At 47.9% G+C, this 25,552-nt stretch overlaps 5 protein-coding genes across 12 annotated transcripts; 2 read left to right on the top strand and 3 right to left on the bottom strand.

Moving 5' to 3' along the window:
• The first annotated feature begins 576 nt into the window (after positions 1–576).
• On the top strand, positions 577–3,073 carry LOC117855868 (laccase-2). Its single transcript, XM_034738266.2, has 4 exons — positions 577–976; positions 1,079–1,475; positions 1,562–1,690; positions 1,821–3,073. The coding sequence occupies exons 1-4, from the start codon at positions 860–862 to the stop codon at positions 2,876–2,878; spliced, it is 1,701 nt and encodes a 566-aa protein (XP_034594157.1). The 5' UTR covers positions 577–859; the 3' UTR covers positions 2,879–3,073.
• A 3,217-nt stretch (positions 3,074–6,290) lies between these two features.
• LOC117854794 (uncharacterized) lies at positions 6,291–14,015 on the top strand. 2 transcript variants are annotated; one of them, XM_034737046.2, is made up of 8 exons: positions 6,291–6,821; positions 7,851–11,907; positions 11,990–12,059; positions 12,181–12,251; positions 12,334–12,399; positions 12,486–12,575; positions 12,975–13,151; positions 13,721–14,015. In XM_034737046.2, exons 1-8 carry the CDS (start codon positions 6,421–6,423, stop codon positions 13,754–13,756), a joined length of 4,968 nt encoding a protein of 1,655 aa, XP_034592937.1. In that variant the 5' UTR covers positions 6,291–6,420; the 3' UTR covers positions 13,757–14,015. The 2 variants fall into 2 exon arrangements, with proteins under 2 accessions (XP_034592937.1, XP_034592938.1); XM_034737047.2 differs by lacking the exon at positions 6,291–6,821 and adding an exon at positions 7,263–7,447.
• A 121-nt stretch (positions 14,016–14,136) lies between these two features.
• LOC117854796 (dihydroflavonol 4-reductase) lies at positions 14,137–15,928 on the bottom strand. Its single transcript, XM_034737048.2, has 4 exons — positions 15,517–15,928; positions 15,277–15,446; positions 14,978–15,172; positions 14,137–14,848 (listed from the first exon to the last, which is right to left on the bottom strand). The coding sequence occupies exons 1-4, from the start codon at positions 15,674–15,676 to the stop codon at positions 14,255–14,257; spliced, it is 1,119 nt and encodes a 372-aa protein (XP_034592939.1). The 5' UTR covers positions 15,677–15,928; the 3' UTR covers positions 14,137–14,254.
• Positions 15,929–16,882: 954 nt separating this feature from the next.
• On the bottom strand, positions 16,883–25,506 carry LOC117856058 (SNF1-related protein kinase regulatory subunit gamma-1). 7 transcript variants are annotated; one of them, XM_034738481.2, is made up of 14 exons: positions 25,006–25,506; positions 23,310–24,189; positions 22,008–23,204; positions 21,409–21,911; positions 21,232–21,303; positions 20,964–21,128; positions 20,597–20,812; positions 19,178–20,322; positions 18,898–19,067; positions 18,617–18,706; positions 18,280–18,441; positions 18,093–18,175; positions 17,492–17,680; positions 16,883–17,413 (listed from the first exon to the last, which is right to left on the bottom strand). In XM_034738481.2, exons 8-14 carry the CDS (start codon positions 19,341–19,343, stop codon positions 17,029–17,031), a joined length of 1,245 nt encoding a protein of 414 aa, XP_034594372.1. In that variant the 5' UTR covers positions 19,344–20,322; positions 20,597–20,812; positions 20,964–21,128; positions 21,232–21,303; positions 21,409–21,911; positions 22,008–23,204; positions 23,310–24,189; positions 25,006–25,506; the 3' UTR covers positions 16,883–17,028. The 7 variants fall into 7 exon arrangements, 6 of the variants coding, with proteins under 6 accessions (XP_034594372.1, XP_072149720.1, XP_034594369.1 ...); XM_072293619.1 differs by having other exon boundaries at positions 21,232–21,911; positions 22,008–22,080; positions 23,023–23,204; positions 25,006–25,496; XM_034738478.2 differs by lacking the exon at positions 21,409–21,911 and having other exon boundaries at positions 22,008–22,080; positions 23,023–23,204; positions 25,006–25,488.
• LOC140222877 (factor of DNA methylation 4-like) lies at positions 20,095–22,070 on the bottom strand. Its single transcript, XM_072294004.1, has 4 exons — positions 22,008–22,070; positions 20,964–21,041; positions 20,597–20,812; positions 20,095–20,322 (listed from the first exon to the last, which is right to left on the bottom strand). Exons 1-4 carry the CDS (start codon positions 22,068–22,070, stop codon positions 20,095–20,097), a joined length of 585 nt encoding a protein of 194 aa, XP_072150105.1.
• Positions 25,507–25,552: the final 46 nt, after the last annotated feature.

The following is a 25,552-nucleotide window of genomic DNA, read 5'->3' as shown; positions in this document are numbered from 1 at the left end:
AGATGCATGCTACTCACTTCTCGTCTCCCCACCTCGAAGATAAGACCAAGCATGTTCTCAGTTGTGTGTTACCGTTCTTCACAGCAAGCGCACACGTTACTTGCTATGCATTGCACGCTCCCAAAATGGGAAAAAAGATGCACTATGCTATATTGTTTCCAAAATTAAATGCCCTTGCAACCAAGCAAAACTTAAGTGTAATCGACGCATCGGAATGGTGGCCTCAAGTCAGAAGTGAACAGAAGTTCCATTTGTTTCCTTTCAGATTAAGATTTCGCCAAGAGTAGAATATGTGCAGACTAAGATTTTCAGATCCCACAGTAATCGACCAGTTATGCCTGGTTGGTACCAAGAATACGGTTGCCCCGATAAAGGCGAACAAGCGACGAGAGCTTTCCATTCTGAGCAACGACTAGGCTATGCAAACGGTGCGTCCACGTACGTCCATGTTTCCTTTAAGCTAAAGGACACACAGGTGTGCAACCTAGGATCGATCAGTTAGGCCCAAGAACATACCCTGCTTTAAAAAGATGAGGATCGATGATCAGTGCAGTTGGCTTGGACGCCGTCGACCGATAGATCTCAGCGAGCAGCGGGTAATCGGGGGCTCGCACCACTACTCATGTCGCCGTCGCAGCTTCCTTCACGCATCGCTTCCACCCTGCGTTACTCTCCCGACCGTTCCAGCCGCAACTCTCCCGGTAGCCACTAAGAAAAGGTACCTCGCCAGCTCTAACGAACAGATTTCCCAGTTCTCCCAGCCTCGACGCCTGTGAAGATATAAGGCGCAGCGCGCACGGTCACGGCGCACCGGCGGCGAACAAGTACGTCCTCCGGTTTCTCATCGGCAGCTGCAATAATGACGATGGCCTCCTCTCGGCACCACCGCCTTCCCCTGCTGCTCTCGGCGGCTCTTGTTCTTGCCCTCTCTGTTCTTCCAGCAGCACAGGCTGATGTCCAGCGGTACCAATTCGATGTGAGTATATATACGCCCGTTGATGTTGATCGTCACTGTTCTTCTTGTTCGCGTGTTTTCTGAATTCTGTTCTGTGCGCGTGACGATGCACTCCGCATGCAGATCGTGATGAGCAACGTGAGCCGGCTGTGCCACGCCAAGTCTATGGCGACGGTGAACGGGAGCTACCCGGGGCCGACCATCTACGCGCGCGAAGGGGACCGCGTCGTCGTGGCCGTCACCAACCGCGTCGCGCACAACGTGACGATCCACTGGCACGGCCTGAAGCAGCGCCGGAACGGGTGGGCGGACGGGCCGGCGTACGTGACGCAGTGCCCCATCCAGCCCGGCGGCACCTACGCCTACGACTTCAACGTCACGGGCCAGCGCGGGACGCTGTGGTGGCACGCGCACATCGCCTGGCTCCGCGCCACCGTCCACGGCGCCATCGTCGTCCTCCCCGCCCGCGGCGTGCCCTACCCGTTCCCAAAGCCCGACGCCGAGGTCGAGATCATCCTGGGTGCGTGATGAGCAGATCGATCGATTCAGATCACCGACTGGTCATTACGTTCTCTAATGCTCGTATAGTACTGATCGGTATGGCAGGCGAGTGGTGGCACGCCGACGTGGAGGCCGTGGAGAAGCAGGGGCGCGCGCTGGGCATGGCGCCCAACACCTCCGACGCGCACACCATCAACGGCAAGCCCGGCCCGCTCTTCCCGTGCTCCGACAAACGTGCGTGCGTGTGATAGTTTATGATGATCTGTCTGGGTTCTTGGTACTTTTGCACTGTTAGTTAATGATTATTCAAGGCAAAGGTATTGGTGTCACTAACCGTGTCCGTACGTACGTACACGTGCTTCAGATACGTACGCGCTGCAGGTGCAGTGGGGGAAGACGTACCTCCTCCGGATCATCAACGCCGCGGTGAACGACGAGCTCTTCTTCTCGATCGCCGGCCACACCATGACTGTGGTGGAGATCGACGCGACCTACACCAAGCCGCTCTTGGCGTCCACCATCCAGCTCTCCCCGGGGCAGACCACCAACGTGCTCGTCCGGGCGGACCAGAGGCCCGGCCGCTACTTCATGGCCGCCAAGCCATTCAACGACGCGGCCGTCCCCGCGGACAACAAGACGGCCACTGCCATCCTCCAGTACGCCGGCGTCCCCGCCTCCGTGCTCCCGGCGCCGCCGCGGCTGATGCCCGAAACCAACGGCACGGGCTTCGTGGCCGCGTTCCACGACAGGCTCCGGAGCCTGAACTCGGCGCGGTACCCCGCCGCCGTGCCGCTCGCCGTGGACCGGCGCCTGCTGTACGCCATCGGGCTGAACATCGACCCGTGCGCGTCGTGCCCGAAGGGTTCCCGCCTCGCGGCGTCGCTGAACAACATCACGTTCGTGATGCCCCGGGTGGCGCTGCTGCAGGCGCACTACGGGGGCCTGAAGGGCGTCTTCGCCGCCGACTTCCCCGACCGCCCGCCGGCGCGGTTCAACTACACGGGCGCGCCGCTCACGGCGGGGCTCGGCACGTCGCTGGGCACGAGGCTGAGCAGGGTCGCGTACAACGCCTCCGTGGAGCTGGTGCTGCAGGACACCAACCTGCTGTCCGTGGAGTCGCACCCGTTCCACCTCCACGGCTACAACTTCTTCGTCGTCGGCAGGGGCGTCGGCAACTTCGACCCGGCCAAGGACCCCGCCAAGTACAACCTCGTCGACCCGCCGGAGAGGAACACCGTCGGCGTGCCCGCCGGTGGGTGGACGGCGATCCGGTTCAGGGCGGACAACCCAGGGGTCTGGTTCTTGCACTGCCATCTGGAGGTGCACACGAGCTGGGGCCTGAAGATGGCCTTCCTGGTGGAGGACGGCGACGGCCCCGATGAGTCGGTTTTGCCGCCACCCAAGGATTTGCCCAAGTGCTGAAGCGGCGACCCGCACAATTCCCTGCAAGTTGCAAGCAAGCTCCTGCAATTTATTTCGTCCCTGCAAGTTGTAACGAACTCCTCTGCAAGAAGTTTGCAGTGGATATGTGTACGTAGTACAGGCGTACAGCCATACGAATTGCGAGCTCAACGTTTTATGTGTACGTAGACTCTGCTACAAAATTTTAATTTCCTCTCCGCAGATTGGCTAGCGCAGCAGCAGCACGCCACCACCGAGTGGGTTAGAAAGTGGCAAGACCATGGGCCATAGTACGACCAAGCCCATCTCAAATTAAGCCCATATATATTGGATACAAGCTTACTTAATGCTGACAGGCCCGGCCGGAGCAAATTCGTTGAGTCTCAACCCAATAATTTTTTGTGCTGATACTCATCGGTGACATCAGCGTCAGCTCCATAGAAGCCTATAACCCCCAAAGTACATCATTTGTCCAAAGAATATCCATCCCCTCGAAAAGTTTCGTGCAAAGATCCCGTGCTTTGTTTGTTGGCCTCACATGCGTGCACGGGCGGCAGAAGAATCCGCGAAGCCGGGCCGGACCTTTGTCCTCCTGTCCTCTCTCCGGTGTCCCCCCTAGACTTTTGCCCGGCCAGCAGGAAGTGAGATCGCCGGCGGGGAAACTTTGCAGCCATTTGGAGGGCACTATCTAGCATTCTAGCTACTTCATGACAAGGAGTAGTGGGGCGCCTCTTGCTCTTGGGAGGATCTCGGCTCCCTGGCCCCTTTCGGTGGATCCAAGTATATATATCCAACACAAAAGTGTCCTACACCCAACCAATGGAAAAGCAAGCAGAGGATGGAGAGAACGAAGACAATAGAAATAGCGGCAGGCTTGGCCAAATCTTTCCTCTACAAATGATTGCTCCAACGCCTCGAGGTGTCAACGTCATCCAGCCATGTCGGTTTGGCATTTAAGGGCCATCTCGCTTCCAGTGCATCAGCGTACTATTATTTGGTGACTGTGAGTCTTTGACTGTTTTGGACGCTCACATGCGCGCACCACAACAATCGTGGCCTGTGTCTGTGGGTTGGACCAACCATGTTAAACTAGTAACTTATGTGGAGTATATGCCTGCTATATGGAGTATGTATGACAGTATGACTTATTGCTTAAAAGCATGTGCATCTTGGAAGAACAGGCTTATTTTTTAGATTAAGGGAAGAACAAGCTAGGGTGATGGGACACATATAGGAAGACCATAGCCCAACCCTGAAGCGACAATCATTTGTGCCCAGTGCCCGCAAAGGGAACACGCACATCACCCACTGAGATCATCCGCACGGCATATATCGGAGCAAAATACGCGGATCCGGAGAAGTGGAATCATTGCCATGCCATGCATGATCATCGATGCATGTCACAACTCACAAGACAATAGCAGGTAACCATCCACTTTTTTTTTGAATGAATGCAGGTAACCATCCATCGATTGCATCATAATGATCGATCGAGCTGGCTGGCTGGTTGGTTGTGATTCGGAAACTTAGGTCTTGTTTAGCTCCCAATTTAGAAGTGCCAAAATTGGTATTTTGTCATAAATACGTAACTGTAGCGTTTCGTTTGTATTTGTAAATTATTATTCAAATATTGACTAATTAGGCTCAAAAGATTCGTCTCGCAAAGTACAACAAAACTGTGCAATTAGTTTTTGATTTCGTCTACATTTAGTACTCCATGCATGTACCGCAAGTTTGATGTTATGGGGAATTTTTTTTTACATAGTGTTAAAGTTGGGAGTTTGGAGGGAGGGCTTAATCAATTGGCAACCTCAACGGCTCAACGTGCATGGAGAACGAAGAACATGCACGAACAGCTTGCGCGAGGACGACCGAATTGAACGTAGCGAGTAGGACGTGTGCGATGCGGTGCTTAGCAGGTCCAGCGCAACCTGTCCGGTCCGATCCGGCCAGTCAGGGCGGGCCTCCGCGCGCGCACGGCGCACCCACTGCACCACACCACGTTTTACGGCTCGAGTTGGCCGCGGCGGCGGCATAGAAGAAAAGCTAGCGCCGGGGCGGTTGATCCACGTACGCGGCATGCACGGACGCCGCGCACCATGTGTGTGTGCCCGTGTACGCGTGGCGGGCTTGTCTTTTGCGAGGACGACGACGAGCGGCTGCCGGAAACCATCCAAATCTCACGGGCGCTCTTTGGTACCGATCCGACAAGTTGGGTTGTCCCGTTGTCCGGTCTTGGACAATTTTCGTCTCCGTACGTAGTATTATGTTGGCATTGGGATCCCGTTGCCCGCCTCCCCGCCGACCACCTCCGACACTTCGTCGATCGTCCCATTCAACACGCCTGCGCCTGCTCATCGCCGGCCATAATCCCTTTCATCGCCGGTGCCATCCTGCCAAGCAACTTCGCTTGCAGGTTACTCCTTTTCTTCCTGTAGTTGAGGCCAATGGCATGCATGCTTTAGTTCACCGTGAGAGCGTGTTTGCTTCGCTCCGACACAACTTTCTTACCAAACCTTGCTTAACGCCCGTAATAATCTATCCATACCATAGTATAGTCAGCTCAGGTTATTTACAGAGAATTGAGCAACTCTAACCCACTACTCATATTTATTCATCTATTTATCCAAGAAAGGGAAACTCATTCAGCTTCCACATTTTACTTTTACTTCTCAGGATGCTCGAACCGACTTCTCATATTTACCTCCCTATATTCCACTCACATTTATTTATCGGAAAAATTAATAGCAATTTTTGGCTGTAATAAACGGTACATATATCATTTAGCTCCATGCATTGCAAGATCACAACACATATGATCAAATTCTCCATTGGGCCAAATTTATCATGTCGGTTATTTATTTAGGGAAAAATATTTACAACCAGGGCTCGAATTTTGCAAATTTCACCGTTTCAGTGAGAAACAAAGTAATACAAAACAGAAATTTGGTTGTTAGCTTAGTCTTTATACTGTGTTGTAAGCATGCTATTCTAGGCCCATATTTTCTTTTAGGTGCATTGTCGATTCTTATCCGTTGCATGGATGTGCATACTCATGTTAAGGCTTGTCATTTGTCAAGAATCAAAATACCCAAAAGTTATTAGTACATTGTAGAAATCTCTGTTAAAATTTTAGTGAAATTTCGGTGTTTTCACCCGTGACACAGAAAAAGAATACATCGAAATGCGAAATCTCAGATCCTGTTTACAGCAGTGCCATCCTGTTTACCCCAGCTGCCCCCGCTGACCGAAGTCGCCGCCGGACAACCTAATCTGACCCCCCGCCGACGGCGAGGACAGTGGTGACTGGACGGACGTCCGGCCCCACCACGTCGACCCAAATAAAAATGCCACCTGCACCCGGCTCCACCTACCACTCGATGCACCAGTCCTTCTCATTCCCCACCAGGCCACCACCCCCAAACAGCCAAACTCCCGACGCAATCAAACCAAACCTATTTGAAATTGAATCACCAAGCCGGTGGTGGCGTGGTGCTGCGCTGCTCTCCCCCTCTCCTCCCCCGCCCCGCTTGCCGCCCCTCCTCTCTCTGAAGACGGCGGCCATGGAGGAGCTCGCCACGGCACCGCCACCGCGGCGGCCCCACCGGGAGCGTCGCCACCGGCGGAAGGCGTCGGACGCGGCGGCGGCTGCGCTGGCGGCGTCCTCCTACGGCGACGTGTTCGGAGGGCCCCCGCGGTTCGCGCCGCCTCCGGCGTTCGCCGAGGGGGCGGGGGCGGCGCCGGCGGACTACGCGGAGGTGTTCGGCGGCGTCGCGGCCTCCTGCTCCATCCCCTACCTCGACCTGCCCCCGGCCGTTGCCGACGGAGTCGGCGCCGGCGCCGGCGGGTACGGAGAGATCTTCGGCCGCTTCGACTTCGGGGACTTCGCGGCGCCGTACGAGGAGATGCTCCCCGGGGCGGAGTGTATGGCGGAGGAGATCGCGTCGCCGAGCGGGAGCTCCAGGTACCAATTCTGGCCCCATTTTCAGGATTTCGTTATTTTCCCAGCCTCGTTGTGCCGCTGTTGCGTGAGGGTCACTGTTTTGAGCTAAGGATGGTGGCCTCCTGTTCCAATTTTGGGGCTCTCGTTTTACTCGTGCTTTTAGAGGAAAGGGGTTAATGGGGGCTTAAGGTCTGCTGTGGAGGCATTGCTCATCTTTACCATCCACCATTGTGGGGACGAAATGCTGCCTTTGCGTTACCAATTTACATCCTGATTTCCCTCTCCTTTTCCATGTCCGCTAATTTTGTATGAGTAGGATGGTGGAATGTCGTTTCCAAGCTACGTGTACCGCAAATTTTCTGATCCATAAAGATAAAGGTGATTGAGTTAGGTGAAGTGCTATATTTCGTCACGGGCTCAATGCTCACCATTTTAGTCTCCTGCGTGTGCTGTGGAGCTTGTGCCATTGGTGAGGCTGGATGCGACATATATCTAGAGTTGTTTTAGTCCTTCTGGACAAAAGTAGTTCCTTCAGGTTGAAGTGCTGCCTTTTCTTCTCAACTCTGGAGTTGGTGTAAACTTTGAGATGTGATTGCGAAACTCAGAATTTCACCTAAGGATCTTGCTTTTAAAATGCTGCTGTTCAGGTGATTTGGACAACTTTCTAACAATTAAGTTTCCTTGCATGTTTTTGTTACTGGTCATTGACGTGTCAACTAGATATGTGCCATGATGATGATGGTCAGTTACAAATTCTGATCCTATGTTCCCAAAACTCTTCAAGGTAAGATTTACCTAAAAAGCGTGCTCTTGAAATGCGATTGACAACTGTGACAAACCCTGCTTCACTCCCTAAGTTCAACATCATCCTTCCTTTAGAGTTCTTTTCTCTTGTTTTTAATTCGTCATTTGTAGTTCAGTGTTTGTCTTTTTGGGGAAATTGCAGGTGTATGAAGTGAACTTATTCCTTTTTTTTTATAATTGGCAACAATGAATGCAGATGTCATGTTTTATTGTTTCTAACTTATGCCTTGTATTCCATATCTACAGATCGTCAATCAGAAAAGAATCTGGCCAGTTAGACGCTGAGCCATCTATACTCTATCAACAGTATCCAAATGCTTGTTGCGACCAACACTTTGATGTGGAGCAATTTTATCCAGTCTCCTTTCATCCAGATGGCGATCAAAGGTTCAGCATGTCATATAACAAGGCCTCCAGGGGAAGACCAGATGATGTTGTTGAAATGACCACTTGCATAGTGGAACCTTCAATTAGCTATGTGGTTGACTCTTGCAATTTGTCAAATGATTCAGAAATGGATAATGTCCCAGTAACGGACACCGGGGCACATGCTAATGGTGTGAAAGAGAAGATGAGCCCACAGAATGCTGCGGCTGTTGGCCTGAAGAGTGCTAATAGTGAGTCAGTAGTTGATCAGCAGCTGCATATCCCAACATGCCCCTCCATCTCTGAAAATATTTGTGAGGATGAAAGCTTTAACAAGAGGTCTAGCAACCATTCAGTGTCAAGCGAGGAAACACCTTCCCCTGAGACGATGATCCCACAGAATGCTGCAGCCGTTGGCCTGAAGAGTGCTAATTGTGCTTCAGTAGTTGATCAGCAGCAGCAGCATATCCCAACAAGCCCCCCCATCTCTGAAAATATTTGTGAGGATGTAAGCTTTAACAAGAGGTCTAGCATCCATTCAGTGTCAAGCGAGGAAGCACTTTCCCCTGAGAAGATGAGCCTACAGAATGCTGCAGCCATCGGCCTGAAGAGTGCTAATAGTGCTTCAGTAGTTTGTCAGCAGCAGCATATGCATATCCCAACATGCGCCCCCATCTCTGAAAATATTTGTGAGGATGACAGCTTTCACAAGAGGTCTAGCATCCATTCAGTGTCAAGCGAGGAAGCACCTTCTCCTGATTATCCATTCTTAAGGGCATCCGACATCAGCATTCCAGCAGCACCAATCAAAGTGCAACCACCACCAATACCACCATCAAAATCGCTTAATAAAAATGGAAACAAAGAACATGGAGATGCTGATGTCAATCCTAACTCAGCTGCTGCTGCTGCCATGAAGGAAGCAATGGAATTTGCTGAAGCCAGATTAAAAGCTGCAAAAGACTTGATGGAGAGAAAAGGCGACAGTTTTAAATTCCGGAAGAAGCCAGCTCATCACAGAAGCACAAAATCAACTGAAATTAAGGAACGTAAGGCACCTGAAGATGTGCACCTATTTGAAGAAAAACTGAACGTGAGAAGATTGGCAAAAGAGGAAAATCAAAACAACGATATAACTTTGCTGGATAAGAATAGGGTCGGTGGTGCACTTAAGCCCGTTCACTGTGATCGTGACAAAAAGGGATTTATATCACCGGGGAAGCCTCAGGAGATGATGCAAAATGGCAGTGAACTAGAACAATTAGGAAATTGGACATCAGATGCTGAATTTTATGAACTGGTTAGCAATGATCAGAGATGCAGACCTAATGAAGCTGCATGCCAAGGAAATAACGATCTGATGACAAATTCCTTCACCAAGCTCGACCAGTCTGAGAAAGAAAAGGCAGAGGGTTTTGCAGGTGAGCCAAGAAGGTTTAGGAAATTGTGGGACAGTAGCAATACAACAGTTTTGAGAATGGAACATGTAAATCAAGTAAAAGATGGTATGGCATCTTTGGAGGCTGAACAAAAGGCTCCTAGGTTGCCGGAAGTTCCTTTTTGTGATGAAAGAGTGACATACCAAGAACCAACCAACGGAGATAACTTTTTTCTGACAAATTCTTCTGCGAAGCTCGACCAGTCTGATAAAGAAAAGGCAGGTGGTTTTGTGGGTGAGCCAAAAAGGTCTAGAAAATTGTGGGGCAGTAACAATACAACAGGTCTGAGGATGGAACTTGTAAATCAGGGAAAAGATGGTATTCCTTCTATGGAGGCTGAACAAAAGGCTCCTAGGTCACCAGACGTTCCTTTTTGTGATGCAAGGGTGACATACCAAGAACCATCCAAAGGAGATAATGATCTGATGACAAATTCTTCTGCCATGCTTGACCAGTCTGATACAGGAAAGGCAGGGGGTTTTGCAGGTGAGCTGAAAAGGTCTAGAAAATTGTGGAGCAGTAACAATACAATCGGTATGAGGATGGAACCTGTAAATCAGGGAAAAGATAGTATAGCTTGTGTGGAGGCTGAACAAAAGGCTCCTTGGTCACAAGAAATTCCTTTTTGTGATGAAAGGGTGACATACCAAGAGCCAACTGATTCCCATTTGAAACAATGTTCAGGGGTTGGGAATGAAGGCCACGGTAATGATGGGCAGTTTGAGATTTCATGCATGAATAGTTTACCTGCAGAGGTCCATGCTGACCTGGAAATGTCCTGTTCCTTTTTGGAGCCTTGTTTATCTGGAGGGCATGCCAATGGTAACAAAAATAATTCTGACTTCACGGCTCAGGAAACTCCATTGGTAGGGAACTCTAACCAAGGCAACAACAATAAAGAGGGACTCGAGCTTCCATGCACTGATGAATTCTCTTGTACTTCAGCAAGGAGTCAGGTTTTACAGGAACCTGCAAATGTTCCTAATACTGACGAAATCAAGGAAGGTTTAGTGAAAATATCAAAATTAGAAGAGTCTGCCAAACCATATGAAATTTTTGAGAAAGAAATGCTATTCAATTTTGTTGATGAAGCATGCCTACAGAACAAAAATGAAAGAGTAAATGAAGTAACTTCAGAATCACTCATCCATGAAGAGATGACAAAACATGGGATTGAGGAGAACGAAGATGCACGTGGATATTTTCAAGAGGGCGATGTGGATCAGGTATCTGGATCTCCTGAAGAGGAAGGTTATCTTACTTCGGGAAGTGCTATTGCTAATGAAAGCGAATATGAAGAAGCAGAAGTTGATGCATTTTTGGGAGAAGGAAAATTGGTGGAATCCAATGTGAGAACATGTGGTACTTGTGACGAAGATCCATATCAGTTCCAAGAATCACAAGGGTCATGGGGACCCCAAGATTTGGAGAACAGAATGGACAGAGTTGAGGATATCGTATCTCATGGTGAGGAAAGAGAGGTGCAAAAATCCTTGCTAGAGAATGTTGACAAGATACTGGTGGAAGAAGTACTAAGCCATGATGGTAAGGAAGGCCAGAAATCCATGGAAACTTGTGTTTACAGAAGAGCGGATGGTGTATATGAAGAAGTTAATGTAAGGAGTGACACAGATGATGATCAATTTGATTCTGTTCATGAATTTATCACCGATGAAGGCGCTGATTATGCCATGAAGATGGGCACATTGTCAAATAATCTGCAGGCTTCATTTTCAGAAGCATGCACTAGCATGAAGCACTTGTCTCAAAATACTGAGTCTGTTTCTGCTGAGAAGGACGATTTTCTTAAAAATCTTGAAGTGGATTGCAGGGAAGCAGATAGAAAAATTCCAACTGAAAAAATTACAACATTAGAAGAGGGGCAAAATACTGGAAGCAAAGTGGAAGAAAGAGATAAGGTTGCAGAACATACTGCATCAGAAACTGTACTAGAATCAAGAGAAGAGAACATTGGTGTTCAGAGAACTAAAGTGAGGAATGACGTAAAAGAGACTGGAGAAATTGAGAAGGAGGTCCTCACAAGGCTTGATGAAGAGAAAGAAAAGGTGCGCAAACTGGAAAAAGAAAAAGAACAAGATAAAGAGAGACAGAGAAGAGAGTTAGAAGAAGAGAAGGAACGGGAAATGGAACGAGCGAAAGATAGACTTGCTGTTCAGAGGGCTACTAGAGAAGCACATGAAAGGGCATTTGCTGAGGTTCGTGCCAAGGCTGAAAGAATAGCATTAGAACGGATTACCTCAGCACGACAACGAGCATCCGCAGAAGCTCATGAGAAAGAAGAAAAGACAACCTCTCAAGCAGCTCTTGAAAAGGCTTCAAGAGAAGCTAGAATGAAAGCAGAGCGTGCAGCAGTTGAGAGAGCAACTGCTGAAGCTCGGGAGAGGGCAATTGAAAAGGCAAAGGCTGCCGCAGATGCGAAGGAGAGAATGGAGAGGTTCAGGGGCTCTTTCAAGGACAGTTTTAAGGCACCTAATCAGGTAGCTGATGTCATTATATAGACTTTATTGGCTGCACATTTACCAAACTAAATACAGTTCTAATCTTGCATTCTTGACACAGGATAATCAACACGAGGTACAATTTCAGAAGACGGCTTCAAATAACCACGTAAAAAGCAAAGATATTGAAGGTATTGCTAATTATCCAGAAGTATTTCCTACTGAATTCAAGTATTTGTCTTTGTCAACTGTCTAATAGTTCTCTATTGTTATCGTATTTTGGTTCATGGGTTGTATTTTTTTTAAATACAGTAGTTGAAGTTGAGTCAGCTCTAAGACATAAAGCAAAATCGGAGAGGCATCAACGCACAGCTGAGCGAGCGGTATACTCCAATGCTCTGCTGTTGCCTTTACTTGTCCGGTGTTGTGTAGTCTGTGGTAATTCTCATCATTATCAATTTTCAGGCAAAAGCCCTTGCTGAAAAGAACATGCGGGACATGCTGGCTCAGAGGGAGCAGGCAGAGAAACATGTAAGAAATTTGGTCATCAGTAAGAAAAATAAGTTCATTTGTTTCTAAATAACCTTTTTCTGTACGAAATTTTATTTTTGTTACAGAGATTGGCTGAATTCCTTGATCCTGAAGTCAAGAGATGGTCAAATGGAAAAGAAGGAAACCTGCGAGCATTGCTGTCCACATTGCAATATGTAGGACTTCTATCTGAACTATTTACATCCTGGTTACCGTGGAGCTTCCACTGGTTCTTATCAGAAACTTTTAACCTCAGATGTCAGATGGATTCCATTGAAATCTATTTCAGGAAATTTAAGAAATGAGTTAAACTAACATAAATCAGGTTTAAATCATTGTGCACAGTATATAGTCTTGGTTCAGGTTAATATTGTAAAAATAGCTTAAAAAGGATGCTATAATCTACTTGTACCTGGGAGATTCATTCTTGGTACATTTTTGGGGAGAATGATTCCATGAGCTCTTACTCAGTTACTTGTACTTCCATTCTGCATTGCATCATTTTGAGCTATCATGTTGAATTTGAACTCAAACTACACATCAGTCCAGTCATGCAAATCTTTTCTTCTGGGCAGATACTTGGTTCAGACAGTGGTTGGCAGCCAGTTCCCCTCACAGAGCTTATTACAGCTGCTGGTGTCAAGAAGGCATACAGGAAGGCAACCCTTTGTGTCCATCCAGATAAAGTACAACAAAGGGGTGCTACAATCAGACAGAAATACATTTGTGAGAAGGTGTTTGATCTTCTGAAGGTGTGTTCTTTGTTCATCTTTACATTTTATAGGTAGCTGCTTATTTACTACTGAAGCACTGATTATGTTCCCCATATTTGAGAAGCTAGATGGATACATCATGATCAAATTAGGGTGAATAATGAGATAGGTCAAAATAAATAAAAACTCAGTTACCAACAGTGTTATAAGAACATCCACTTTATTGTTGACAGTTATCCTATTTAGGAAAGGGTCTTATTATGTCCTGAAACTGGCTTCTTCCAAGAAAATGTAAACAAAAAAGAAACACCTGGTTAATACCAAATTAATCTGTTGGGAACTGGCGCTAGCAGCTGACTAGTAATAGGTCTAAAGCTGGTTTTCAAAAGCTTGCTCATTCTAAATTGTGATGACCAGCAAGCTCGCAAGGATGTTGCCAGCATGCCCAATTGGTAAAAAGGCTTTGAAATATATACCTGTAAGCTGTAACTAGTTATTGGCGAAGCAAGTTTTGTGTTGGTGAATTTGTAGACATCTTTTTAAATACTCCTATATCAAGTTACTTGGTACAATAAACGGAGGCTAACTGTTGTCCCGCAACTGTGCAGGAAGCTTGGAATAAGTACAATTCTGAAGAGCGCTAGCGGGGAAAATAGGCGGTTGATTATTCTTTTGTAGGGACAGAAAATTGGTTCGGTATTTATATATCCAAATATTATCTTTTTTTTTGAATCGGTGTAAATATGCAGCTGTAGAGGGCGTCTTCTGGTTATTTCTTATCCATATCCTATCAGTAGATCCTTGCCTAAAAAAAAGACAGTTGTCGAGCATCTGTTGTCTCGTATCTCTTCAGACTCTTGCTATGAACATAGCAGGTACTAGTACATCACAAGGTGCTACTCATGAGGAACAGATGTGTTTTGATTTTTTTTTTGCGGCGGCAAGTTTTATATCAAAACCTTAACAAGTAGCTTATTTTTATAGGATGTGAAAGCTCAAAAATATTTGTTTCGAGATAAAAAAATGTATAACCCAGACAATTATGAATTCAAACACCAGTTCCTGCACCAATATGTTTCACAGGTAGAACGGATATATAGCATCGACGTAGGACAGCAAATTTGTCTCACACCAGCGCTTGTCTAAGCGCCAACAGCCGGGCCATCCCTCCCAAGAGCTGCATCCGCTTCGCCGGGCTCGCGCGCTGAGGCAGAGCCATCCCCTCCGGCCGTGGCGAGCGGGATCAGGCCCTTCTCCCGGCACGTCCGGATGGCGGCGTCGAACATGTCCTCCACCGTGTACCTGAACGTGAACCCGTGGTCGAGGAGCTTCTTGGACGAGAAGTGCACGGGCTGGAGGTCGCCGTCGTCGATCTCCCGGAACCTCTCCGGGATGCGGTACTCGGGGTACCTCTCCCTGAGCATGGCGGCGAGGCCGTGGATGGTGGAGTCGTGGGAGGAGCAGACGTAGCGGCCGGCGGCGTCGGGGTTCTCGAAGAGGAAGATCTCGGCGTCGCAGAGGTCGTCGAGGTGGACGAACTGCACCTGCTTGAGGATGGAGTAGTGGGCCTCGTTCCCCGTGACGAGCGCCAGCGCGGTGACGAGGCTGGGCGGCATGGCCACGCTCAGGAACGGGCCGACCACCAGCGTCGGGATGATGCTGATCAGGTCCAGCCCGTGCTCCGCCGCGTACGCCATGGCCGCCTTCTCCGCCAGGGACTTGGCCACGAAGTACATCTGCGGAGCCCGGGTGAACACGTCGTCAGATAGAGCGATCGCCATCGCGTTCAGCAGAGTAGGGATGATACGCGTGATCGCCATGGCGTTCAGCAGAATAGCAGAGCAGAGGAAGAGCTACGTACGTACCCATCCGGTCATCTTGACGCGGCGGCAGAAGTCGACGTCGCTCCAGTTGTTCTGGTCGTAGACGGGCCTCTGGCGCTCCTCGATGTTGACCGTCCCGGCGGAGGAGGTGAAGACGACGCGGCGCACGGTGCCGGCCTCCTTGCAGGCTCGCATGATGCTCAGCATCCCTTCCACCGTCGGCTTGATCACCTCGTTCTGCAACGGAACCACCACACGCATACAGGCATATAATTAAGCTGGACTTGGTCACTTGGGCAGGAAGTTGTTGACTGCTGCAGACGCCTTGTGTTATTGTGTACCTCTGGGTCTTTGGACTCGAAGTCCATGGGCGTGGCGACGTGGAAGACGCCGGTGCATCCCTTGATGGCCTCGTCGAAGCTGCCTTCCTCGGTCAGGTCGGCTTTCCAGATGGACAGCCGCTCCGCTGCTCCGGGAAGCTCCAGCAACGGCTTCGTCTTGGCGACGTTGGCTGGAAGACACGAACCAAATCAAAATTTCGCAGCTGTGAAGTGGATGCACGCATTCGCAAGAGAACTCACTGGGGTCGCGCACGGTGGCCCGGACGGTGTAGCCGGCCTGGAGGAGCTTCATGACGAGCCAGGAGCCGAGGAAGCCCGACGCCCCCGTCACCACCACCGGCCCTTTGGCGGTCGCGCCTCCCTGCTTCATCGCCTCTCCCTTCACGACCACCTCCCCCATCTCTCTGTTTTTTTTCCTCGGCGCTTGCAGGCCTGAGCTGACACTTGTTGCTACTCCTTCATCCGGGGACTATATATAATACTAAAAGTAGCAGCAGGGGCACACCCGATCGATCGATCGATACACCTAACGGCGGCGAAGTAGCTGCGTGCGGGGGATCGAGCGCGCCGTCTCATCGTCCAGCAGCAAACGCCACACACTACTGTTCGGTAGGTGCCCGGGCGGCACGTGCACCGCCCCCGTTCGAGCCCATCCTCTGTTCAACGAGGTATCCGCGTGCGTTTTGACACGCCGGTAGCAATGCTTAAATTGTGTAGCCCAGTTGGTAGCTACACATACTGATTGCGATCGCAGCAGATAAACCAGCTGGGCCGTCCACAGGACAGGAGTGCAACGGTGCCGGAGCTGAAGCGGCCGGTCCTCGTTTCTCCGGGGCGCCCAATTATCAACATGAAGCCGTCGTATACCTAAGAAACCAGGACGACGTTAAACCCATCTTCCATATCGCCTCTGGTTTCTACTTTCTACATCAACAACGGGCACCACGTTGAGTTTGTTTAGAGAAGAGAAGCATCGCGTGAAATAGAGTCATGGGTGCGAACAGGGAAGGCAGGCTCCCACGGAAACGGCTTTGCTAATCAAGCAATCTGTTCAATTCGTCGAGCAACAGACGAAACGTTGAAAATACCACCTCACCTATTCACTTTGTCCGCTTAACCTCTTAAACAAAATTTTGGCTCACTTTACTCCCCCCTGAACTATTTCATTTGGTCCAATCTACCCCAAACTAGATTTATTTTTCGTTTTATTTCTTCATTTATGAGTTGAATTTTGAGCTCAAATTTTGCGAGCATATACAAAACATGATGCCTTATGTTAGAAAATTATACTAAGAATTTTTCATGATTATTTTCACAAAATTAGAAATATTTAATAAGAAATTAGTCTTAGATATACAAAAATGTACGAGAAGTAATCATGAAAAAAATTCTAATATATTTTTCTAATATAGAGCATCATATTATAGGTCATATTATAGGTCAACTGACAAAATATAAAAATAAAATTCAAATGGAATCAATCTTACACCCATCACAACAACTGGTTTCTACTTTTAGAGTAAGGAAGGTTGGATATGTGCGTTCACATTGGTTGGAGACTATTTTTTTTAAAAGAAACAAAGAGCAAGGTGGTTCTCTCACTGACTTGGTCCTGCTGCGTGGCCGGGGCAAGCTTTTTTTTAACATATCACGAGTAACCTCGGATACAAGTTAGAGAGCAGGCAAAGTACACTAGATTCAACGTCTGATACTGCTAGAAGGCCCCCTGAATCAGGGTTTTACAGTTACAGACTAGGAGTTCTGAACCATCTGTCCATTCTCAACGCGGCAGCCAACCTGCTCAAGCGCAGCCGAGAAGAAGGAGCCCCCGTCGAGTCTCGAGTCCATGCATGGTGGGGAGAACACGGAGATGATGTCCCTTGTCGTCACCACTCCTTGGACATGCCCTTGCTCATCGACGATGAAGCTGAAGCTGCTCCTTGACGCTGTCAGCTTCTCCATAGCTTGCTTCAGGGTGTCGGATTTCAGGTTGCTCACTGGCAGGCCCATCATCCGCTGCCCAGTGTTTCTGAGGGCGAGGATGTTTTGACCCTCACATGCAGATGAATTTTCAGCAGTGCTGTGTTTGTTGTCGGTCTTGTTCTTCAAGTTGATGAATTCTTCCATGCTTGTTCTCCTATTAATCATGAAATGTGTTCACGGACATCCATAATTATTTCAAGGAAGATGGTGAAAGAAGATGAGAAATACTTACGTTGTCTTGCTGAAAAGGGAGCTATCGTCCAGAAGCAGGTAGAGATCACTGCACTGTATTGATCCAATCAGACAGCTGGTTTTCCTGTCAATGACTGCAACTCCCATTTTTTCCTTTGAGAGAGTATGCAACCCATCAGCAAGATTCTGATCCGAGTACACCAAAACAGGCTTCCTCACACTTGCAAACCTGCCGACAAGTCAAATGCGGCCTTTTAGCTATACAAAATTAATAATATTGGCAGCTGTATCATACTTGCTAAGCACTATGTGCAATGGGCTCACGCGCATGACTATTTCACATTTAGCTGACTGTTATTCAGGATATTTACATAAGGTATTTTTCCCATAACATTCCAGGAAATGAAATTAATGGAGCATGTGATCTGTTCGCACTAAAAAGCATACCTCATTAGTTCCTCATATATATATAACTTATTTTTCATAATGCATACAAGGTATTCTAAATACAGTAGTAACTAAGGACATACAACTGAATCATGGTAACCATCTTTCACCTATAACTGACGCTAACATCAGTTGCTGTTGTTGCTCGTACGCTAAGCTGCATTTGGTACTTAGTATTCAGGCTCATGGCTTACCTAAATTCAGAAAGCTGTTTGTCTGCAATTTTGTCGAGCCACTCAAGGCCACTTGACTGGAGAAGCAACTCCATCACTGCATTCTGGTGTCATACATCAGTCATTAGCTTCATGATAGAATTCTGCATTCAAAATCACTGACCGCAAAAGAAGCACTGATGGAAAATCAAGGCAGGCAATGAAGTACCTGAGTGACAAATCCAATAACACTTGAGTTCATCGACTCAGCAACAGGTACCACGTTGAGCCTGTGGTGTTTTGAGAAGAGAAGCATTGCGTGAAAGAGCGTGTCATGGGTTCGAACAGGGAAGAAGGGCTCCCATAGGAACAGCTTCGATAACCAGGCAATCTGTTTAATTCAGCAGAGCAACAGACAAAATGTAAAAATATACACAGTGGCCATTTTAGCACAAACATTCGTCCTACTTCACTAAGAGAAAGATATTCCGAAACCATGAATTCCACCTGTTCCAGTGTTCAAACATAAATAAATACAGGGATACATTTGCAATATTACTGTGTACCTTCGTTTCTGCAATCTGAGGATGCTGTTTCAGACTTGAGAGGAAATCCGAACTACTGTCTTTTGGTTCATGCTCCACTTTGCCAAGTTCCTAGGAACGAATAACGGATTTGACAGAGTTGTCAAGAATAGATGCAACCAATATTAACGATCGTTCACTAGTCTTTACTCAAACAGGCTACATGATCTGTGATCGACACATTTTCAGAAAAGCGTATTGCTCTGCGCCAACAAACTGATGAACAACTAGCAACACGGAACAAGATTAGGTCGTCGCGTTACCTCAAAAGCCCACAAGAGTATGCTCGAGAACTCAACGAAGCCAATGTCGCGGTCGACGTACTTGCCAAAGCTGCTCTGCACCTCGTCGATGATCACCGCACCCGCCGCGTTGCCGCTGTACATGGCGTCGATGGCGTCCAAGACACTGCCGCCGAGCTTGATCTCCACCGCTGCATACACAGCAGAACCACGAGGAGCTAAGTGGTCGAGATTGATCACGGCGCCTCCTTTGTACTTGAAGCAAAGAGTGTCCCTGAGCAGTGATTAACGTATGGCACACCTGGGGAGGCGGTGGGTTGGAGCGTGCCGGGGACGGAGGAGATGGGGATGTGGTCGAGGAACGACTTGAGAGCTTCGCTCCAGTACTCCCCTGCCGGCGCCGGCACCCCTCCGCCGCTGCTTCCGGCGGCTACTTTGCTCGCTGCTACTTCTGTCGCCGTCTCCATGGATCTCTGCTGCCCTTCTGTCTGCGCTCCGCCGATTCTTGCGGTTTCAGCCTTAAACGGGTTAGTTTTCTATGAAAAAAGTCTTTGCTTTCTGCCGGTTCTCGCAGAGTAGCAGTGTCTTTTGCAGTTTTTCCTCGAGGTTGCCGGGACACGTCTGCGGGTGCCCCAGGACACATGGCGCGCGACACGGGTCGTCATGCTCCGGCACGAATGATTGACGACCACCGGGCGAACGTGTTGTATGTAGCTGGACCTGGACTCGCTTGGATTATGCACTCCCCACCTCCGGACAGTGCGATGCTACAGATTCCAGTTTAGGAAAGGTGATACCCAACTAATTCTGGCGCTGAGTATCAATTTAAAATCAAGAATTTGGTCAGGATGAATTCAATTTGTCCTTGGCTGTTTCGAATGGTACTCATCAGGGAGACGATAGAGAGCATAAATGCAAGTTCCAGGTTGCCACAAAGGCTAGGGTCTGTTCTGCTTATACACAAAATGACAAAAAGGAATAACAAAAGAGACATCCGTCCAAGTTCACTGACCCTGATAGTGCAACAGGAGGGCCTGGCTTGTGCTCCCAAGTGACAAGAAGCAACGGACTCCTAGTGGTTCACCAAGTCACCATCATCTACTACTACCCAGTGCACAAGCCTCAGTGCACCAAAACATCGATCGCTCGAGACCATCAGGTGGAGAGCAGACAGCAGCACACGACAGCCAAACGCTACTCCGATCCAGGTCCAACAGCTCAGCGCTTCCTCTTGCGCGATTGCCACTGCTTTACGATGAACTGGACGCCTTCCTTCAGCAGCGCTCTCCGGTCTGCCTTGAAGTTCCACACCACCGGTTTACAGTACCTGCCGCTGGCATTGTACTCGTCCATCTCGAGCAGCGCCTTTGTCACTGCTTCATAGACTTCTTGACCGTACTCCTGTTTTAGCTCCCGGAGCTTGGCGTCGTCCTCGATTATCCTCTCCTGCATCACACACATCGCACCATCAGATGCCACACAGTGAATCTTTGGCCAAACTGGACAGTTTTTGGCAAACGAAACGGGGAACTGAAGATAAAAAGGATGGCAGTCTCTTTCCTAGTAGGACTCAAGTACTCAACCATCGCCATGTATTATTGCAAATACAGAGATGTGCTACAGAAGCTAGCATTTTGCAAGTACAAACATTTTTCTTCTATAATACAAGAATACATATTCAAGAAAATAAAAGAAGTAACAGTGAGGTAAAGATTTATACCGGCTCCTTCCCATCAACCTCGACAACCTTTATTGGATGCCAATTTGAATTTTTAACTTCTTCTTGCCACTTTGAACAAAGTTTGACAGCATCAAGTTGTAAATCCCCTTCTGATGGCCTCCGTCGAAAAGCATTTAAAAAAGGTTTCTGATCAAGCTGCCCAGCTATTTTGATTCCTATATGTGCTCGGCCACTTGTTGAAAGGTCATCAAAGCCCTGCATAGCATGCCACAGATGCACATATAAAAGATGAGCAACCATGAAATCTAATGATTAACATTGAACAATTCGATCTCATCACTTAAATAAACATAATAGTATAAACAATGAACACTGCAGAATTTGATCAGCATAGCAAGTAACATACTTTTTCAAGCTCTTTTCGAGCTTTTTCCAACATAGCATTGCTTTCTTTGTCCTTGACAATCAAAGCGTTGGTGTCTGACTGCAATTTTCCCAGTTTATCCTCCTATTCTTTCAGAACCTTAGTCAACTTATCCATTTTTTCTTTGATTCTGAACCTTCATCAATGCTACAATGAGATGGGGATATTGATGAGGATGTTAGTCATAGAATCAAAGTGGGGTGGATGAAGTGGCGCCTAGCATCAAGAATTTTATATGACAAGAGGGTACCATTGAAGCTAAAAGGCAAGTTTTATAGGACGGCGATTACACCTGTAATGCTGTATGGTGCAGAATGTTGGCCTACAAAAAAACGACATGTCCAGCAGATAAGTGTTGCGGAAATGTGTATGTTGCGTTGGATTTGTGGTCATACGAGAAGGGATCGAGTCCGGAATGAGGATATACGTGATAGGTTAGGGGTAGCACCAATTGAAGAAAAGCTTATCCAACACCGGATGAGATGGTTTGGACATGTCCAACGAAAGCCTCCGGAGGCACCGGTGCGTAGTGGAACCATAAGGCGTGACAGTAATGTCAAGAGAGGCAAAGGAAGACCAAAATTGACATGGGAAGAGGCAATAAAAGGAGATTTGAAGGGATGGAATATACCTAAAGATTTAGCCCTGGATAGGAGTGATTGGAAAATAGCTATTCATGTGCCCGAACCCTGATTTGTGGCTCTTGTTGGGTTTCAACTCTAGCCTACCCCAACTTGTTTGGGACTGAAAGACTATGTTTTTGTTGTTTTTGTTGTTGTTGTTGTTGATGATTCTGAACCTTCATCATCTGACATATGCTTTCTCACGTCTAATGCTCCTTTCATCTGTTTTATTTCAAATTCAAGGGCGTTCTTTTCGTATAACTGCTGTTTCAACTCCTCAATCTTGTTCAGAATATCCTTTTTCTCTCTATGTAGTTGCCATACAGTAAGACTTTCACAAAAAACATATTATTCTGAAACAAAAGCACCATAGAGTATGACAAAAAATGGGACAGACACATACCACTTGTTCTTCCAGACGCTTCAGCACATTCTCCTCAGCTCTCTCTTGTTCTAGCATTGCCATCTTAAGATGGCTTGATTTCATAGCATTATGAAACAAGCAACAGCAAAACCATGTTAGAGCACATATTTCAAGAAGCACTTGGCCAAACCTTCGGCACTGATCCCAAATCAAAGTATGTAAGATGCCATGCCATGAAGATAATAACAGCAGTCTCGTCAAAAAAGATTGTAACAAAAGCAGCCAACATAATTACACACAATTTATAAAGAAAAAAAGGTGGCTAAATTATACATGGCCAACCGGGCCGCATGGCACGGCACTGGCACGGGCACGGCGCGGCACGGCACTATGCGGCACGGCACTATGCGGCACGGCATTATACGGCACGGTGGCTTAGCCGTGTAGTGCCGCCATGCCGACATCTCGGCCCTGGCACGGCCCTATGGGCGGTTAGCCGTGCTGTGCTGTGCTGTCGAGCACGGTAGCCCGGCGTGCCCGCGCCGGCCGCGACCCGCTTTGCCGCCGCCACGGCGCCAGGTGCTAAGGGGGCTCGCCTACGGGAGGCCGCGCCGCCGCCGCCTGCGCTCGCCCGCGGGGAGCAGCTCCGCGAGCGAGAGAGAGCGGCGCCGGCGCGAGCGAGATAGCGGCGCGGGGAGGGATGGGAGGCTGGGATGAGTGTTTTTATTCTAGGGTTTTTCAATCGAGTACATCCAACGGCTTAGGAAGAATATCAAACATTCAACGGTTCATACGAATCGGGCCTGTATAGTGCCGGCCCAATTTCCGTGCCGTGCCCGTGCCGGCACTGTGGGCCAGATTGCCGGCCCAGGCCCGGCACTACCTACGGGCCGTGCCAGGCACTGGCACGATGGGTGTCGGGCCGGGCCGTTCCTGGACCGTGCTTCTTTGTGTCGTGCTCGGGCCGGCCCATCGTGTTAGTGCCAAATGGAAATCTATAGGCTAAATGTTCATTAACAAAAGATGAGAAGGATGCAGGCAAGAAATCACACACCATCTGCTTCTCTTGTTCATTGCTCCTCCTTTCACAATTACTTCTTGCAGCAAGATCATCAGGCTGTTTGGTTCTCACATCAAGTTCATTTAACTTGGAGTCCAGTTCCGAACGCAGCTTTTGATTCTTATCAATGATAGCCTGTGAACGTCTGCGAGCTTGCTGCTGCTCCTCACTGATACCTGTTACCACTCAAAAGTTGAAAAGTTGGCGTATGTTGAGGACAGCAATGCATGTATCTGATAATTAGACCATAATGTAGATTGAAGCAAAAGATTGGAACATACATTTTTTGTGTGACAGGATAAGCTTTTCCTTTTCCTCCACCATCTTGTCAAGTAACGTAATTATTCCATTGTATTCACATTCAAGCTCATTTAAATGCCTATTCTTTACCTCAAGTTGGCTAGCTAAATCAGCCACAAGTTTACCTGTTTTCCTTATTCCTTCATTCTCAATATCATTGATGGTTTTCAAGTTACCCTTTTTTCTCAAGTGGGCCCCAGTTGGTCCCTGATAGAAGTAATCTTCATCCATTGCGACCCATCCGAACAGCCCTGAATACCCATTCTCTTTTTTCTTCCAGTCCCTTTTACCATGGCCTTCTGTCATGAAGTAACTTTCAAAGGCACGTGCATTTCCAAATCCACTCCAATCATTTCCAAATTCAATAATCGCAGTCCCTGTATGACCTCTAGAATTCCATAAAGCAGTGACCTTTAGCGGGCAAAAGCGTGATAGTTGCTCCTTCAACCGATTTGTTCTTGCTCCAACCTGACAGCCATCTTCCCATTTGGTAGGCACGTTAACTAGAACACCCGTCCATGGCCTGACATATTGCTTACCTCTGTTCTCAGCAAGTCTTGGCTTCAAGGCTACCTGCTGGGACTGTGGCTCAGATGATTTACCAAGGCTACTCTTCAAATGCTCGACGAGGGCACTGTGGGTTGCCCTCTCCTCAAATTTGGTTGAAGCACCTTCTATGATCAAGGCGTGCCGAAGCAAGCCATCTATTTTGCAATATCCCTTTTTCTCAGTGCAACAGAATGGGCACTTGTATCTTTCACCATTCTTAACTTTTAATTCTCCTGAGATCGGACCTGCATAAATTTTGGCTTTCCAATCATCAAACTCAGAACCTTCGCCTAAGTTGTGACCCATTCTGACCTACACATGGCAGTAAGGTTAGATAAGAGTAAGGACTTTATGCGCCTATTTGAGTTTGTACACTTAAATAAAAGTTCTTGAAAAGACCATAAATGTAGAACACATTCACATTTCCAAAAAACAGCAGAGATACAAGCATATATGCTGTCAGTTGTGATCCATTGATAATAAATGTTTCATGGACATAGCCAAAATTTTGATAAGGTGAATGAACAGGGATGAAGACAGGATTTCCAACGAGGATCCACCAATGATATAAGGTAACAACTGACAACTATATATATGACATGATACACACACATATACAAACTTGAATAGAGCATAGATAATAAGCAAATCAACACGAGTTGCACCACCACAATTGTCTACTAATTAGCTCCAATGCAGAACAAAATAAGGTAGCATATATTATATACATGTGATATGTTTGCATCACAAGAGAATTGCATCTCTATTAACTAGAATTCACCGATACGAGGACCACCAAGATCATAAGCTTTGATTACGTCAAGAGAACTAATCATTATTGACATTAGGATTTTCAGCATAAACAACCTGCTTATACCAACTACCAAGGGTCCTTAACCTTTTCATCTTGGCCAAACAATCAGCTAAAGCACAAAGAGTGAATAACGCATACTACAATTTTAGAACAAAAAAAAAAGTGAAGGGATCAGCCGATCAAGGGATTATGTTGTTCAATCTAATCACAAAAAAAAACAATTATTTAATTTAAGTAAGCCCTACTGCCCTAGATCCCGCCATCCGATCAATCTAATCACCAAGTTGCAAGCTTGCCATTGGAGAGGAGTTTACCTGTTGCCTTGGTGCAGGTTGCACCAGCAGCAGCGGACGGCGCCTGGCTTGGGAGGACGGCGCCGGCGCACCGCGTTTCGGCAAGCGGAGGGCCGGAAGCAGAGACGCCGGGCAGGGCACAGAAGCACGATGGACTCACAGGTCACCGCGTCACGCACGCGGAAGGCGGGACGGCGCCGGCGGGAGTCGAATTGGTGTTCGTACACATGCGTCTGGAACCGGCGGTACCGCGGGCGAGGAGGAAGGAAGTGGCTGTGATGGGAGGACGAGTGATGCAATTGCTGCGGTTGGGGAGGAACGCGCCGCCCCACTCGCCGGCGTCGAGGCCGTGAACGAGGAGTAAATACAGCCTCGAAAGTTCAACAGTCTCACCCTCGCGGCCGGTGAGACTCTGTCTTCGTGTCAGCTCGGTCATAACTATCTTCATGTGATTGGCAGCTTGGTTTTCATGGTATGATGAATGATACACTCTGCATCCACCAGAATAATACCAGAGACAAAAGACTGACTTCTTCGCAATCTTCACATTCACAGGTTTTGCTGAGAA

Source organism: Setaria viridis, chromosome 5, assembly GCF_005286985.2.
Source record: "Setaria viridis chromosome 5, Setaria_viridis_v4.0, whole genome shotgun sequence".
NCBI classification, from domain to species: Eukaryota; Viridiplantae; Streptophyta; class Magnoliopsida; order Poales; family Poaceae; genus Setaria; species Setaria viridis.
The sequence above is the reverse complement of the archived record's forward strand: the minus strand, read 5'-3'. Positions and strand labels throughout refer to the sequence as shown.